The sequence below is a fragment of the Balaenoptera borealis genome (assembly GCF_965194805.1).
Source record: "Balaenoptera borealis genome assembly, chromosome: 8".
In the NCBI taxonomy this organism is placed as follows: domain Eukaryota; kingdom Metazoa; phylum Chordata; class Mammalia; order Artiodactyla; family Balaenopteridae; genus Balaenoptera; species Balaenoptera borealis.
In genome coordinates, this window is record NC_138865.1 from 113,086,933 (window position 1) to 113,105,681 (window position 18,749).

Sequence of the window (18,749 nt, forward strand, 5' to 3'; positions counted from 1 at the left end):
AAAATGCCAGAAGATGTTCTTTTTATCCAGAGATACAGACAGATGTTTTATTTACCAAGGCAATACTGGATTTCTGTGTAGGCCCAGTTATGTGGTTTTATAGATTTAAAGAATATAGGTGGGCTGAAAGAGACAGGGACTGAGGATTGTTAACTAAAAAGTTTGAGACCCAAATCTGATCCTTATTTTCCTGCTGCCCCTCCCCTGAGGAGCTGAGCTGCTTGACCCATGTTTTAGGAATGGCGTATATCCACAAATAAGGCCCACACCACAGCTGAATTATAGTAGGACATTGGCATGGTATCAGAGGCCCTTTACATGCTAGTGCAAATCTGAATTCCCTCTTCTCCTTTACATATTCTCTCTGTCCCTCTGGACTTGCTACATACCATGATTTCCAGGATTTTTTCTTGTGCCTGGAATTCCTCTTGATTTCCACCTTTATTCCACCTTTCAAAAATCTTACCCATTCTTTAAAGCCCTAATGTCCCTTGTGCCATGAAGTGATCTCTGCTTCCAGATGAGAATACTTCCTCCTTGGAACTTAGGAAGCACTTATTCATATTTTCCTGTGATACTTTACATGGTCTGCCTTGTTTAAGAATTCATTTTTTATATATTTTATTGCACTGAAAGTCAGGTCCACATCTTGCTCATTTATGTGTCCTTAATCGCTCTTGGAGGAGTTTGAACTTCATAGTGCTTCAGTAAACATTTGTTGAATAAATGTAAAACCCCAAAGAAAATAGGAGGTGCTTAGTTTTAACAATTAACATATATTTGTACTTACATATAGGAGTTGGTAGAGAGCATCCTCCAGTGGGAAAACCTCATCTTGGAACAGGGACAAGGGTGGTGGGAAGGGCAGTTGAGTGCTGTGCTTCCCTTGCATGCCTGGCCATTCATAGTTTCAGAATTCTTGTGCCCCATCTAACTATCACTGCCATTTCACAAGTGTCTTAGTTTTCATTTTACCCTACCTACTGCATAATGCCATTGGCAACTGCAAATGAGGTAGAAATTCAGATGAGTTAATGTCTGGGTGTGATAATATAAAATACCAGATTCCTAAGGAGTGATTTTTTTCCCCTTACAGGCATGTAATGAATTCACTACACACGTGATGAACCTTCTCCGAGAGCAGAGTAGAACACGTCCCATTTCCCCAAAAGAGATTGAAAGAATGGTGGGCATCATCCATCGAAAATTTAGTTCCATTCAGATGCAGCTCAAACAAAGCACTTGTGAAGCAGTTATGATTTTAAGATCAAGGTTCCTTGATGCCAGGTATGTGAGGCCACAAATCTATTGCATGGCTTTATTTTTCTTTTCACTCTTTGTGTATTATTTTCTGTAATCCTGGCCAATTGGTCTTAGATTCTTCTTTAATTTGGCTATAAGAGCTCTTCTCTACATTGGACAGGTAATTCACCTCCTGGTGCCTGCACTGTCAAGCCTCTTCTTGTCTGGGGGTGGTAGTGCTATTAGCTGCCAATTTGGTGGCTCAGGAAACAAATAGGATTAGTGCCGCTACTAATGACTTAGTAATACATTGCCTTTCTTTCAATTCTGATGCTAAAAAGTATTTTTAAGGATAATGTTCAGTATGTAACTTTGTTTTAATGCAGGTTTGCTTTCTAAGAATTTCCTGATGTTACGTTGCTTGTGCATATTAGAAAAAAAATACTTGGAGATACTGATACTCCTAAGAAGGAAGTGGTATTATAGTTACCACAAAACCCTAAACTCTGTTTTTCCAAATCAAGAAGAAAGCCTGTGAGTTTCCCCTGTAAGGATACATATTTCCCTTTTATCTGAAGCTGTCACCAAGTTTCCCAGGGATTAGGTAATAAATTGTATATGGTGTGTTAGAACTACTAGGTGACATAACAGAGGAACTGTCAAGTTCCTACTATATGCTGCCTCTTCAGGGATGCCTCTTGGGCATTGCTAAAGCTTGCAATCAATCTTCAGCATTGGAAAGGGGTTTCTATTTTGTTTTGTTTTCTCTCCCTTGGAATCTCACAGAGGTGATGATTATCGTCCAAATTTTACAATATTAAAGAAAGTAAGTTAGCATCTCAACTGGAAAACAAGATGTGAGGAACAATCTTCATGCCAGAGCTCTTCCTTAGAGCCAAATAAGGAAACATATGCCACCTGATTATACTCCTGTTCTCCTGGTTAAGCCAAGCGCTGTATCGCCTTTGGTTCCTTCTTCTTCCGTACTGAATTAGTCATTAGAACTCGCCAGTGCTTTGTTTTCAACATTTCTTGTTCTAGCTCTTTTTTTCCATCCATACTTGCACTGCTCAGTTCACGTTCATCCTTTTGTACCTAGACTACCACAGTAACTTCCCACTATTCTCCCTGATTCCAGTCTTACTCTTCTCCCACTCATCCTCCGTGGCCCTCTTACGATGCCCTAATTGCTTTACTTAAAAACCATAGCAGCTTTTCAATGCTGGGTAACTCACATGCACACTACTTAACCTGGCATTTGAGGCCTTATGTGACCTGCCCCCACCCAAATTACTTTTTTGTTGTTGTTAAGGTTTAAGTTTTATATTTTTCCTATTTAAAAAATACCAAGGTCACTATGGAAAAGTTGTAAAATGTATAGAATAGAAGGATGAGGGATAAAAGACAATCACTTTTTTACCACCCAATGGAAAAAAGAGTCACTGTGAACGTTTTAGATTCTTTCTGGTTTGTGGTACTTTTTTTTTTTTTTAAATGTTCTTTGTGATGGTACAATATGCATAATTTGGTTTGCTTTTTAAAAAATTTACCATGAATAGGTAAACATTTTTCATATAGTATAAACTCCTATTTTAAATGTTAATTGTTGAAGTCTACCAGATGGATATATGATAAATAATTAACTTAGCCATTTCTTCATTTTTGAGCATTTAGTTGTCCCTATTAATTTCCATGATAACTTCTTCCTTCCTTCCAATTCCTTTCTTCTTTCCTTCTGCAAATGTTTATTTGTGCTGAGGCTATAAAGGTAAACAAGATAGGTTAACATACTCGCCCCAATTGAGTTTACATTCTACTTGGGGAAACAGACAATAAACAAGTAAACAAATATGCTTTAGTATTCTGTTCAATAATGTAATGAAATGTGATAGAATGGTAAGTGCTATGAGGAAAAATAAAAGCAAGGTAAAGGGAGAGAAAATGATGGAGGGAAGGTACTATTTTAGACAGATTTTTATTGGAATTAGTCTTCCAGTGAAAATCTTCATGCATTCAACCTTTTTGATCTTTAGAATTATTTCCTAAGGATTAATTCTCAGAAATAGTATTATTAGATCAAAATGTGAACATTTTTAGTGCTCTTAATATATCACTAAATTGTTCTTTCCTGTGTTTAATCCAAAATGCGATACCTCTTGGTCTCATCTGTTTCCTCTGACGAGAATTCTTTTCCTCTGCCTAACCACCTCTTCCACCACCACCCCTCCACCTCCACCTCCAGCCTTCCACAGCACACCCTGTTCTCCCAACCATTTCCCCAACTTGGTCACCAGTAATGAATTGTCATCTGTGAGGATGTGTAGCATGCAGCCTGGAACAGAGCTGGTGCTCATGTTTGTTGCATTAGTGAGACCTTGCTCAGCCTTTCAGGCCTGGCCTAAATGCTCCCTTTTTAGGAAGCCTACTTTAAGCACTCCACTGGACTCGTCGTTGCCGTCTCTTAAACACTGATACTATGTTTATACAATTTTCCAGACCGAACTTCATTCAGACTGCCTTTATTGCAGTTTTTCAGGATCATTTCTTCTCTTCCCGAGTAAGTCACATTGTCATTGAAAGCAATGGCCAAGTCTTACACATTTAGATTCCCCACAATTCCAGCAAGTGTCTTACACATAATAGGCTGCAGAAAAATAATTTGTTGACTAACCAGATGAATGAATATTTCCACTTACTACTTATAATAGCTCAAATAGTTAAGGAAGTAGCATCAGAAAACAAAAAACATTTTTAAATTGTCAACGTTGAGCATTTTAATTAAAAGCATTATGTAACAAAGATATTTAAAAGTACTTTCTTCAGAAAGGAATCTTTTCTAACACAATTGCTATCCTTATTTCTGCAGATACTTTCCCATTCTTATCAACATGCATGCTCTTTTTTTAAAAAAAAAAAAACATGACTGCATTCATAATGTATACACCTAAACGATTTATTTTTCTTCCAAGAAGAGAAAGTAAGTTAACAAGCCAGAGTGAGCAGAGCCAGGGTGAGACGGTGGCAGAGCTTGGAGCAGAACCGCTTCTCCCACAGAGATTGCCGTCAGTAATGTTGTGATGCTGATGGGACACAGCCCTGGGACTGATGCACCACTGCACACTGGCCTGAGGCATAGCCATTTAGAGTGTGGTGAACCCCGGGGGGAATGAAACTTAGGGGAAATGCTTAATGGGCATTTTCTACAGAATGTTTTTCTAAAAAATAAATGAAGTATAAGACCGAGTTCTCTGTTACGCCTTAAAGTGAATGCAGATACTGAGCTTTGCTTCCGTCTGTTCTTGTAGTGCCTCTTAGCAAGCCCTCTGCACTGAGAAGGCAAGGTTTTTCTGCTCTAGGCAAACATGCTCATTCAGATATATGATTCCCTTGCTCACTCTGGCTTTTTGTAAAGCCATACTCACATTTTCTTGGTAATTGGACAAGCCGAAGTATGTACCGGTGCAGAACAGTTAGGAATAAATTTGTGTAGGTCCCTCTATTCTTCTAGTAGAAGTGCCATAGTTTGGATGCAGCCAGATTGTCTGTGGTGAGGTATTCTGTTCTGCCCATAAATTTGTTCTCTGAGATTTTTTGATGTTTTCTAAAACCACTCCTAGGTAAAGTCGATAAATGAGCCAAACTTATTTCTGCTTTCCCAATATGTTTCTGCTCATTACCCCTTTCGTAAGTCCTCATTTTCCAAAGAAATGCCCTTGTGTGATCTGCTCCACTGTACTCGGTCTTGCTGCTGGATTTCATGTTTTAGACTGAGTCACAAGCTCACATACTTACATATAATGGAATTGAGGGGAGTGGCTGGATGAGGGGCAGTGAGGATTAGAGCAGACGGGTACATATCTGAGGGGACAGCCATCACTTAGCTTTAGCCTGTGGTTGCCTTCTGAGGATGTGGGCCTGGTGTGGCTGATCTTCCAATTTTTCATAAGAAGCCAGAAACTTAGATTTTTATGAGCAGGTCATTATTGTGTTGTCTCAACAAACATTATCTGTGGGCCAGGTAATTATCTGTAAGTTTGACAGTTTCAGTATCTATTCTAGACCTTTTCCATCCTACTCACCCAGCTACCCACTCATCAGACTGTGCCTCTTCAAAGTGCCCCAGGTCAGGGCTTTGTTTTTCTTGTCAAGCAATGCCTGACTCCTGCAAAAATGCTGATTGCTATTCTTGGTGTACTTCTCTTTCATCTGTCTTCCCTCACCACCTCCCCCATCCAATTCATCATCAAATCCTGTTGATTTTAATTCCCAAATAGATCTTGAATCTATTCTTCATCCCTCAGGAAACAATGGTTTAACCTTCCTAAAAATTATTGAAATTAAGAAGTTTCAGGGCTCATAACTTGAGATGTTTTGATCAGATCGAGATTTCTTGCTCCCTTGACTCTCCCTGAATGTTGAAACATAGATCACATACTTAACCTGCCACGTTAGTGACATCATTTTAACTAGAAGAATCTCATAGGGTATACACATTTATAACTGCCTACTGACGCTGTATTTCCTGAGTATAGGGTATCACAATTAAGATCATTAAGATTATTTGTAAGGCAATATTAAGAAAGTTGTTTGGGGAAAGTGTTTTCCAGTTACTGGAGAATTTAAAGTGAAATCTGACAAATGCTAATTTTCAGGCTGGAATTCTTTAAAATCTTCAAAATAAAACCCAAATGTAAATGACATTTTTGCTATTTGAAATAAATTGTCAACAAATACTTGATCTTCTGACATTCTGCCACCCCCTCCCAGTAAAAACAAAGAATTTGTCCTCCCCTACTCTTTCCCTGTTGAGCAAACCATACCTCAGTCCAGGCAGTTGCTGAAGCAGAAAAATCCAGAAATCCTTGATGGTTTTTTTTTTTTTTTTCCTTACCTTCCTTCTCTGTCTTCCCCACCCACCCCCCCCCATCCAATTTATTATCAAGTCCTATTGCTTTTACCTTTCAACTTGACCTTGAATCTTTTTATTTCCATTATTCTCTCCCTATGCCAAGTTACCATCATCTCTCAATTTGACCATTATAGTTGTCTCGTTAAATATCTCTACATTTCCTTTCATCCCCTCCTTCAGCTGTTCTCAGTAGTCAGAATAATCTTTTTAAAATGTAAAACTTAAAACCTTTAATACTTCCGATTGCACTTAAAATAAAATTCAGAAATCCATATGGGGTCCACTAAGCCTGTGTAATCTGGCCCTTGTCCATCCTTCCAGACTCATCTCACATATTCCCTGTTTTTACTGTGCTCTAGCCTCCTTTAGCCCTTTGACCTTTCCAAGCTTTTTTCCTGTTTGAAGACCATTCCCTCCGCTCATTCCTCTTCCTTCTACTCTTTGTCTGACTAAGTTATACACATTCTCCAGGCCTCAGATTAAATGTCACTCTTCCAAGGAAACCTTTCCTGACTCCATAATCTGTGTTAGGTTTCCTTCTTAGACAGTTTCATTATACCTTATACTTTTCCTTCATGATACTTGACATGGTTACCGTAATTTGTAATTATTTATTTCTGTGTTGCTTGTCTAATGTTTTTCTTTCCCGTAACTTTCTACTCTCTCTCTTAACCCTCTAATCCCCTGTGAGCTCCCTAATAGACCTTATCTGTTTTGTTCCAACTGGATCCTCACTGAGTATCTAGAACACATTAGATCCTCAATAAGTATTTGTTGAACAAATTAAAGAATGAAGTTAATTGTGCTTCACATTCTAGTATTTTTCTTAGTTATCCTACGTCTTCACGTGAGTTGGATAGTTCTTTGGAGGATGCCAAGAGTATAATTTACAATATCATGGTGATAAATTACACCCTAAGAATGTTTAAAAACAGAAAGCTAACTTCTTTGTGCGATCCTAAGTAATATATCCCTCTTTGGTTAATGTTGATTATAACGACAGTTCTCTTTTTGGTTCTTTCATAGACGAAAAAGGCGTAACTTCAGTAAACAGGCCACAGAAATCTTGAATGAATACTTTTACTCACACCTCAGCAACCCCTACCCCAGTGAAGAAGCCAAAGAGGAGCTGGCCAAGAAATGCAGCATCACAGTGTCACAGGTGCGACAGGACTCCATGGGTCTGTCTTGCTTCCCCATTGATTATAGGAACCCTGTTTCCTCTTCAGGGCATTCTTATCAAATTTCATATCCAAATGTTTCATCATCAAAGAAGATATAAAGAAAATATAGATGTTTCCACATTTTTATGCAAGCTTTTAAAGCTTAGATAAGTTCTTTTAATCCTAAATGTCAAGGAATCAAGATAATCACCCGCTGCCCTAGTGGAAATCTATAGAAAAAACATAAACATGCCATGGGGAGAGACGTGGTTTTACACTTACGTGACTCTTCAGTACGGCATGTAGTTCTGCTTTCCTGATTTAGATGACTGGTCTAAGCTTCCACCAGTGAGAAAGCAATTTATTTGTTGCCAAAAGGAAATTTAATATAGCTCTATGGTGAAAGCTTTGAGGAATTCACCAAGTCCTTTCTTGAAAACCATGCTATGATATTTGGGTCTCAACGATTTCTTTGCTTTCTTGTTATCCATTAAATAGAAGAATTAAGTTCATGCCTATCCCCGCTTTTTTTGTTTTTGTTGTTTTAAACGTCTGTTTGTAATAAATTGTGCCCCTGAAGTTAGCTGTCATCTTCTAACAAAAATATACTTAGTTTGAGGCAGATAGACTTGTATTTTAGATTGAGGGTTGGAGACAAATAATTAAACAAGCAACTGTACCTCCTTAAAAAATAAGTATATCCTATTGGAATTAGCTCTAAAATACAATTTATTTAATGCTCATATTGTTGTTTATAGATTGTCTTTTGAATAACATTTCTTTATAGCATGCAAATGTGGTAATCACCAACCAGTTCTTGGAGGGGCACTTAAGGAAAAGCTGACCCTTTCCAGAAATTTCAATGGTCCCTAGAGGTCACATGACATAAATTTTAAAGTAGCCTCTAAATAAATACTCCTATATATTTGAAGTTCAAGATTCTAAAGATCCCCTTCACATTCCAGTGAAAGTTTTCATATCAGTATTTTATTTTAATTTAATTTTAATTTATTTTTATTGAAGTATAGTTGATTTACAATGTTGTGCCAGTCTCTGCTGTACAGCAAACTAACTCAGTTATACACAGACATTCTTTTTTTTATATTCTTTTCCATTATGGTTTATCACAGGATATTGAATATAGTTCCCTGTACTATATACAGTAGGACCTTGCTGTTTATCCATCCTATATATAATAGTTTACATCTGCTAATCCCAAACTCCCAGTCCTTCTCTCCCCCACCCACCTCCTTGGCAACCACAAGTCTGTTCACTGTGTCTGTGAGTCTATTTCTGTTTTGTAGATAGGTTCATTTGTGCCATATTTTAGATCCCACATATAAGTGATATCATATGGTGTTTGTCTTTCTCTTTCTTTCTTTCTTTTTTTTTTTTCCCCAATATTTATTTATTTATTTGGCTGCACCGGGTCATAGTTGTGGCACTTGGGATCTTCGTTGCCACATGCAGGGTCTTCGTTGCGGTACTCGGGATCTTTTAGTTGCAGCATGTGGACTCTAGTTCCCTGACCAGGGCTCAAACCCCGGGCCCCCTGCATTGGGAGTGCAGAGTCTTAGCCACTGGACCACCAGGGAAGTCCCTGTCTTTCTCTTTCTGACTTACTTCACTTAGTATGATAATCTCTAGTTGCATCCATGTTGCTGCAAATGGAATTATTTCATTCTTTTTTATGACTGAGTAGTATTCCATTGTATATATGTAGCACATCTTCTCTCTTCATTCGTCAGTGGACATTTAGGTGGTTTCCATGTTTTGGCTATTGTGAATAGTGCTGCTGTGAACATAGAGGTGTGTGTATCTTTTTGAATTATACTTTTGTCCGGGTATATGCCCAGGAGTGGGATTGCTGGATCATATGGTAATTCTATTTTTAGTTTTCTGAGGAACCTCCACAATGTTTTCCATAGTGGCTGCATCATATCAGTATTTTAAGTCATTGTTATTTAAGGGAATATGGTCTGGGTTTGAGATGATTTTTAGTTCTTATTTTGGCATTACTGTCCGTAGAACCTCCAGAGCAATCTTAGATTTATAATTAAGATTTCATTTGATAGTTATTGTCATTCCCTTATGATATCGTGGCATGTCTTGATTCCTTTTGCTCAGTTTGAAATGGAATATAATTGATTTGGGCTACCAGTTTATGAAGACATATACTATATAAAACATTACTACCACAAGCACCTACTGTGTAGCACTGGGAACTATATTTAATATCTTGTAATAAGCTATAATGGAAAAGAATCTGAAAAAGAACATATAAATCAACTATACTTCAATTAATACAAAACCCACATAGATCAGAAAAAAAAAATCACTGTCTAGGCTATGTAGTACTCACTGCCACTTGAAATACTAAGGAACAGTATAATATGCTGGGTCAGATAGGGAAGATGAAATTTAAAGTATATTCACTTCAAGTGGGTGTTTTCTGGTGTGAGTATTTCCCCTGAACATTAGTGAAAGGATTGGGCTTGTACTGAACACCAGCTGATGATGCCAAGTCTAGTTTTCCTGCTCTCACAAGAGCTCTCTGACTTAGAATTCAGATATTTGTGGGTCCAGTTTAAATTAAGGTGTTTCATGCTTCCGCTCCTTTTCTTGCTTTTCTTTTTTACTTCTATAACATATTCACCATTGGAGAATAACACAGATTATATACATTTTTTGAAAATCAATATAATCCTAGTTTTTCATTGGGTGTACTAGCATCTTGTGTGTATGATGTAGGATTTGTTAACACATGCTTGTGTAATGAGTGAGAGAAGTTTCCTTCTGACTATTCTGAACTAGGGAGGCTTTGCTGTACTTCTAAAATAGGCTAGGATCCTATTTACAGATTTTTAAAAAATAGTAAATTGCTATGTTCATTTCACTGGTTTTCTATAGAAAAATAGCTTTGTTCATTTTGGAAATTTTTTAGTAATTGCTTGAGATAGAAATAATATAGACATAGACATATTTCTCTGTCTAAAAAGCAGACTTTATGACCTTCTTTTCTCCCACATCAGCCTTTCAAGTGGAGAATTTCAGCCATCAGTGTAAGATTCAATGTAAATTGTGACAGTTTCCTCTCCTTTGTACCTTTTTCATGCTTAAAAATGTTATTTCCCCTCAACCATTCCCTTTTCCCCCACATCTCTGACTTGAAAGCAATAGTGAAAATTTTCACTATTAAAGACATCAGTTGCTAGCCTTTTTTTTTTTTTTTTTTTTTGCCACACTGCGCAGCATGCAGGGTCTCTGTTCCCTGACCAGGGATTGAACCTGTGCCCCCTGCAGTGGAAGTGCAGAGTCCTAACCACTGGACCTCCAGGGAAGTTGAGTTGCTAGCCTTTTAAATTAGTATCTTTCTTTTGCTTTTTAATTTTATTTTTATTTATTGATTTGAATTTTATTTTATTATTTTTATACAGCAGGCTCTTATTAGTTATCCATTTTATACATATTGGTGTATATATGTAAATCCCAAACTCCCAATTCATCCCACCACCACCACCACCACCCCTTTCCCCCCTTTAATTAGTATCCTTTTGTTTAAATTGTTTAGAAGTGAAAGCAGAGAATATTCCAGACCTGACAGGAGAACTAATTTCTAAATAGAAAAAACAGTGTTTTAAATATACATCATACTAAAATACAATAAAATTTAGAATTCAGAAGTTGTTCATGGGACTTCCCTGGTGGCGCAGTGGTTAAGAATCTGCCTGCCAAAGCAGGGGACACAGGTTTGAGCCCTGGTCCAGGAAGATCCCACATGCCGCGGAGCAACTAAGCCTGTGCACCACGACTACTGAGCCTGCGCTCCAGAGTCCACGATCCACAACTACAGAGCCCGCGTGCCACAACAACTGAAGCCCACGCGCCTAGAGCCCATGCTCCGCAACAAGAGAAGCCACTGCAATGAGAAGCCTGTGCACTACAACGAAGAACAGCCCCTGCTAACCACTACTAGAGAAAGTCCGTGTGCAGCAACGAAGACCCACCGCAGCCAAAAATAAATAAATAAATTTATTTTAAAAAAAGAAACGGCTGAGAAAAAGAATAATTAAAAAGAAAGTTGTTCCTATACAAAGCTAACTTTAAAATATTGAAACCTGGGAGAGGAACCAACATGGCGGAGTACAAGGATGTGCTCTCACTCCCTCTTGCGAGAACACCAGAATCACAACTAGCTGCTGGACAATCATCGACAGGAAGACACTGGAACTCACCAAAAAAGATACCCCACATCCAAAGACAAAGGAGGAGCCACAATGAGACGGTAGGAGGGGCACAATTACAGTAAAATCAAATCCCATAACTGCTGGGTGGGTGACTCACAGACTGGAGAACACTTAGACCACAGAAGTCCACCTACTGGACTGAAGGTTCTGAGCCCCACGTCAGGCTTCCCAACCTGGGGATCTGGCAACGGGAGAAGGAATTCCTAGAGAAACAGACTTTGAAGCCTAGTGGGAATTGATTGCAGGACTTTGACAGGACTGGGGGAAACAGAGACTCCACTCTTGGAGGGCACACACAAAGTAGTGTGCGCATCGGGACCCAGGGGAAGGAGCAGTGACCCCAGGGGAAACTGAACCAGACCTACCTGCTAGTGTTAGAGGGTCTCCTGCAGAGGCGGGGGGTGGCTGTGTCTCACCGTGGGGACAAGGACACTGCAGAAGTTCTGGGAGGTACTCCTTGGCGTGAGCCCTCCCAGAGTCTGTCATTAGCCTCACCAAAGAGCCCAGGTAGGCTCCAGTGTTGGATTGCCTCAGGCCAAACAACCAGCAGGGAGAGAACCCAGCCCCACCCATCAATAGTCAAGCAGATTAAACTTTTATTGAGCTCTGCCCACCAGAACAACAGTCAGCTCTACCCACCACCAGTCCCTCCCATCAGGAAACTTACACAAGCCTCTTAGATAGCCTCATCCACCAGAGGGCAGACAGCAGAAGCAAGAAGAACTACAGTCCTGCAGCCTGTGGAACAAAAACCACATTGACAGAAAGATAGACAAGATGAAAAGGCAGAGGGCTATGTACCACATGAAGGAACAAGATAAAACCCCAGAAAAACAACTAAATGAAGTGGAGATAGGTAACCTTCCAGAAAAAGAATTCAGAATAATGATAGTGAAGATGATCCAGGACCTTGGAAAACGAATGGAGGCAAAGATCAAGAAGATGCAAGAAATGTTTAACAAAGACCTAGAAGAATTAAAGAACAAACAAACAGAGATGAACAATACAATAACTGAAATGAAAACTACACTAGAAGGAATCAATAGCAGAATAACTGAAGCAGAACGGATAAGTGACCTGGAAGACAGAATGGTGGAATTCACTGCTGCAGAACAGACTAAAGAAAAAAGAATGAAAAGAAATGAAGACAGCCTAAGAGATCTATGGGACAACATTAAACACAACATTTGCATCACAGGGGTCCCAGAAGGAGAAGAGAGAGAGAAAGGTCCTGAGAAAATATTTGAAGAGATTATAGTCGAAAACTTCCCTAACATGGGAAAGGAAATAGCCACCCAAGTCCAGGAAGCGCAGCGAGTCCCATACAGGATAAACCCAAGGAGAAACACGCCGAGACACATAGTAATCAAAGTGGCAAAAATTAAAGACAAAGAAAAATTATTGAAAGCAGTAAGGGAAAAACGACAAATACCATACAAGGGAAGTCCCATAAGGTTAACAGCTGATTTCTCAGCAGAAACTCTACAAGCCAGAAGGGAGTGGCATGATATACTTAAAGAGATGAAAGGGAAGAACCTACAGCCAAGATTACTCTACCCGACAAGGATCTCATTCAGATTCCATGGAGAAATCAAAAGCTTTACAGACAAGCAAAAGCTAAGAGAATACAGCACCACCAAACCAGCTCTACAACAAATGCTAAAAGAACTTCTCTAAGTGGGAAACACAAGAGAAGAAAAGGACCTACAAAAACAAACCCAAAACAATTAAGAAAATGGTCATAGGAACATACATATCAATAATTACCTTAAATGTGAATGGATTAAATGCTCCAACCGAAAAGACACAGGCTTGCTGAATGGATACAAAAACAAGACCCATATATATGCTGTCTGCAAGAGACCCACTTCAGAACTAGAGTCACATACAGACTGAAAGTGAGGGGATGGAAAAAGATATTCCATGCAAATGGAAATCAAAAGAAAGCTGGAATAACAATACTCATATCAGATAAAATAGACTTTAAAATAAAGAATGTTACAAGAGACAATGAAGGACACTACATAATGACCAAGGGATCAATCCAAGAAAAAGATATAACAATTATAAATATATATGCACCCAACATAGGAGCACCTCAATACATAAGGCAACTGCTAACAGCTGTAAAAGAGGAAATCGACAGTAACACAATAATATTGGGGGACTTTAACACCTCACTTACACCAATGGACAGATCATCCAAAATGAAAATAAATAAGGAAACAGAAGCTTTAAATGACACAGTAGACTAGATAGATTTAATTGATATTTATAGGACATTCCATCCAGAAACAGCAGATTACACTTTCTTCTCAAGTGCGCACGGAACATTCTCCAGGATAGATCACATCTTGGGTCACAAATCAAGCCTCAGTAAATTTAAGAAAATTGAAATCATATCAAGCATCTTTTCTGGCCACAATGCAATGAGATTAGAAATGAAATACAGGGAAAAAACCGTAAAAAACACAAACACATGGAAGCTAAAAAATACGTTACTAAATAACCAGGAGATCACTGAAGAAATCAAAGAGGAAATCAAAAAATACCTAGAGACAAATGACAATGAAAACACGACGATCCAAAACCTATGGGATGCAGCAAAAGCAGTTCTAAGAGGGAAGTTTATAGCTATACAAGCCTACCTCAAGAAACAAGAAAAATCTCACATAAACAATCTAACCTTACACCTAAAGGGACTAGAGAAAGAAGAACAAACAAAACCCAAAGTTAGCAGAAGGAAAGAAATCATAAAGATCAGAACAGAAATAAATAAATAGAAACAAAGAAAACAATAGCAAAGATCAGTAAAACTAAAAGCTGGTTCTTTGAGAAGATAAACAAAATTGATAAACCATTAGCCAGACTCATCAAGAAAAAGAGGGAGAGGACTCAAATCAATAAAATTAGAAATGAAAAAGAAGAAGTTACAACAGACACCGCAGAAATACAAAGCATCCTAAGAGACTACTACAAGCAACTCTATGCCAATAAAATGGACAACCTGGAAGAAATGGACAAATTCTTAGAAAGGTGTAACCTTCCAACACTGAACCAGGAAGAAATAGAAAATATGAACAGAGTAATCACAAGTAATGAAATTGAAACTGTTATTAAACACCTTCCAACAAACAAAAGCCCAGGACCAGATGGCTTCACAGGTGAATTCTATCAAACATTTAGAGAAGAGCTAACACCCATCCTTCTCAAACTCTTCCAAAAAATTGCAGAGGAAGGAACACTCTCAAGTTCATTCTGTGAGGCCACCATCACCCTGATACCAAAACCAGACAAAGATACTCCAAAAAAAGAAAACTACAGACCAATATCACTGATGAATATAGATGCAAAAATTCTCAACAAAATACTAGCAAACAGAATCCAACAACACATTAAAAGGATCATACACCATGATCAAGTGGGATTTATCCCAGGGATGCAAGGATTCTTCAATATAGGCAAATCAATCAATGTGATACACCATATTAACAAATTGAAGAATAAAAACCATATGATCATCTCAATAGATGCAGAAAAAGCTTTTGACAAAATTCAACACCCATTTATGATAAAAACTCTCCAGAAAGTGGGCATAGAGGGAACCTACCTCAACATAATAGAGGCCATATACGACAAACCCACAGCAATCATTGCTCTCAATGGTGAAAAACTGAAAGCATTTCCTCTAAGATCAGGAACAAGACAAGGATGTCCACTGTCACCACTATTATTCAACATAGTTTTGGAAGTCCTAGCCACGACAGTCAGAGAAGAAAAAGAAATAAAAGGAATACAAATTGGAAAAGAAGAAGTAAAACTGTCACTGTTTGCAGATGACATGATACTATACATAGAGAATTCTAAAAATGCCACCAGAAAACTACTAGAGCTAATGAATGAATTTGGTAAAGTAGCAGGATACAAAATGAATGCACAGAAATCTCTTGCATTCCTATACACTAATGATGAAAAATCTGAAAGAGAAATTAAGGTAACACTCCCATTTACCATTGCAACAAAAAGAATAAAATACCTAGGAATAAACCTACCTAGGGGGACAAAAGACCTGTATGCAGAAAACTGTAAGACAATGATGAAAGAAATTAAAGATGATACCAACAGATGGAGAGATATACCATGTTGTTGGATTGGAAGAATCAACATTGTGAAAATGACTATACTCCCCAAAGCAATCTACAGATTCAATGCAATCCCTATGAAATTACCAATGGCATTTTTTACGGAACTAGAACAAAAAATCTTAAAATTTTTATAGAGACACAAAAGACCCCGAATAGCCAAAGCAGTCTTGAGGGAAAAAAACGGAGCTGGAGGAATCAGACTCCCTGACTTCAGACTATACTACAAAGCTACAGTAATCAAGACAATATGGTACTGGCACAAAAACAGAAACATAGGTCAATGGAACAAGATAGAAAAACCCAGAGATAAACCCATGCACCTATGGTCAACTAATCTATGACAAAGGAGGGAAGGATATACAATGGAGAAAAGACAGTCTCTTCGATAAGTGGTGCTGGGAAAACTGGACAGCTACATGTAAAAGAATGAAATTAGAACACTCTCTAACAGCACACACAAAAATAAACTCAAAATGGATTCAAGACCTAAATGTAAGACTGGACACTATAAAACTCTTAGAGGAAAACATAGGAAGAACACTCTTTGACATAAATCACAGCAAGATCTTTTTTGATCCACCTCCTAGAGTAATGGAAATAAAAAGAAAAATAAACAAATAGGACCTAATGGAACTTAAAAGCTTTTCACAGCAAAGGAAACCATAAAGAAGATGAAAAGACAACCCTCAGAATGGGAGAAAATATTTGCAAACGAATCAATGGGCAAAGGATTAATCTCCACAATATATAAACAGCTCATGCAGCTCAATATTAAAGAAACAAACAACCCAATGCAAAAATTGGCAAAAGACCTAAATAGACATTTCTCCAAAGAAGACATACAGATGGCCAAGAAGCATATGAAAAGCTGCTCAACATCACTAATTATTAGAGAAACGCAAATCAAAACTACAATGAAGTATCACCTCACACCAGTTAGAATGGGCATCATCAGAAAATCTACAGACAACAAATGCTGGAGAGGGTGTGGAGAAAAGGGAACCCTCTTGCACTGTTGGTGGGAATGTAAATTGATACAGCCACTATGGAGAACAGTATGGAGGTTCCTTAAAAAACTAAAAATAGAATTACCATATGATCCAGCAATCCCACTACTGGGCATATACCCAGAGAAAACCGTAATTCAAAAAGACACATGCACCCCAATGTTCATTGCAGCAGTATTTACAATAACCAGGTCATGGAAGCAACCTAAATGCCCATCGACAGACAAATGGATAAAGAAGAAGTGGTACATATATACAATGGAATATTACTCAGCCATAAAAAGGAATGAAATTGAGTTATTTGTAGTGAGGTGGATGGAGTTAGAGTCTGTCATACAGAGTGAAGTAAGTCAGAAAGAGAAAAACAAATACAGTATGCTAACACATATATATGGAATCTAAGAAAAAAAAAAAGGTCATGAAGGACCTAGTGGCAAGACGGGAATAAAGACACAGACCTACTAGAGAACGGACTTGAGGATATGGGGAGGGGAAGGGTAAGATGTGACAAAGTGAGAGAGTGGCATGGACTTATATACAGTGCCAAATGTAAAATAGATAGCTAGTGGGAAGCAACTGCATAGCACAGGGAGATCAGCTCTGTGCTTTGTGACCACCTAGAGGGGTGGGATAGGGAGGGAGATGCAAGAGGGAAGAGATATGGGAACATATGTATGCGTATAACTGATTCACTTTGTTATAAAGCGGAAACTAACACACCATTGTAAAGCAATTATACTCCAATAAAGATGTTAAAAAAAAAAAGGAACGAAATTGGGTCATTTGTAGAGATGTGGATGGATCTAGACACTGTCATACAGAGTGAAGTAAGAAAGAGAAAAACAAATATCGTATATTAACGCATGTATGTGGAACCTAGAGAAATGGTACAGATGAAATGGTTTGCAGGGCAGAAGTTGGGACACAGATGTAGAGAACAAACGTATGGACACCAAGGGGAGAAAACCACAAGGGCGTGGGGATGGTGGTGTGCTGAATTGGGCGATTGGGATTGACATGTATACACCGATGTGTATAAAATTGATGATTAATAAGAACCTGCTGTATAAAAAAATAAATAAAATTCAAAAATTAAAAAAAAATTACCAAGGCCGACAAAGCAGGGAAGTAAAAGCATCTCTTCTTGCAAAAAAAAAAAATTGAAACCCACTGATAACAGGCAACTATAGCAATACTATTTTTGCTAGATTTAAAGTATACAAAATTGATTTATTGTTTATTGCTTGAAATACTTAAAATACTGTTTAAAATACTTAATAATTGGGAATAAGTAAGGAATTTTCAGAAGAAAATGTTAGGAAATATTTTTAGTAGTTTGAGAATAGTCTTTATAAAAACAAAATGTGTAAACAACAAAGGAAAAGGTTGATAAATTCAGTGGTAGGACGTTTATCAAGGTACTTAATAAAGACTGTGAAACATCAACATGATACAACCATTTTAGTAAAGATTGGGTCAGGCAAGAATTATCAATAGAGGGACTTCCCTGGTGGCGCAGTGGTTAAGAATCCTCCTTCCAATGCAAGGACACGGGTTTGGTCCCTGGTCTGGGAAGATCCCACATGCCGCAGAGCAACTAAGCCTGCGTGCCACAACTACTGAAGCCCGCACACCTAGAGCCACGCTCCGCAACGAAGAGTAGCCCCTGTTCGACGCAACTAGAGAAAGCCCGCGTGCAGCAACGAAGACGCAATGCAGCCATAAATCAATCAATCAATCAATCAATAAAACACTAAGAGTCGTTTCATATTTTTTTAAAAAAGAATTATCAATAGATATTAAATCTAGGAGGATATCTGTATGAAGAACATGGTCTTAAAGTATCTCTCCATAGGCCCTTTATTTGTTGCAAGGGATACTTTTTTAGAAAGGCAATTATAGAGTGGAGGAATGGAATAAAACCCTGACCAGGTGATTAGATGATTCTAATGATTAGATGATTCATCACCAAAGAGGGGCAAATGGACATTGTGTGTAGTATTTTGCCCTGGTATGTAACCTGAATGGAATCACTA

At 38.1% G+C, this 18,749-nt stretch overlaps 1 protein-coding gene across 5 annotated transcripts in view; it reads left to right on the plus strand.

The window, feature by feature from the left end:
• Positions 1-18,749, plus strand: part of PBX3 (PBX homeobox 3) — a 222,909-nt gene that overhangs the window by 166,984 nt on the left and 37,176 nt on the right. For all 5 annotated transcript variants that reach the window (XM_082403322.1, XM_082403326.1, XM_082403323.1 and 2 more), the window contains 2 exons: positions 1,097-1,287; positions 7,178-7,313. In XM_082403322.1, the coding sequence (XP_082259448.1) occupies positions 1,097-1,287; positions 7,178-7,313 (327 nt within the window). The remainder of the gene's footprint in view (positions 1-1,096; positions 1,288-7,177; positions 7,314-18,749) is intronic.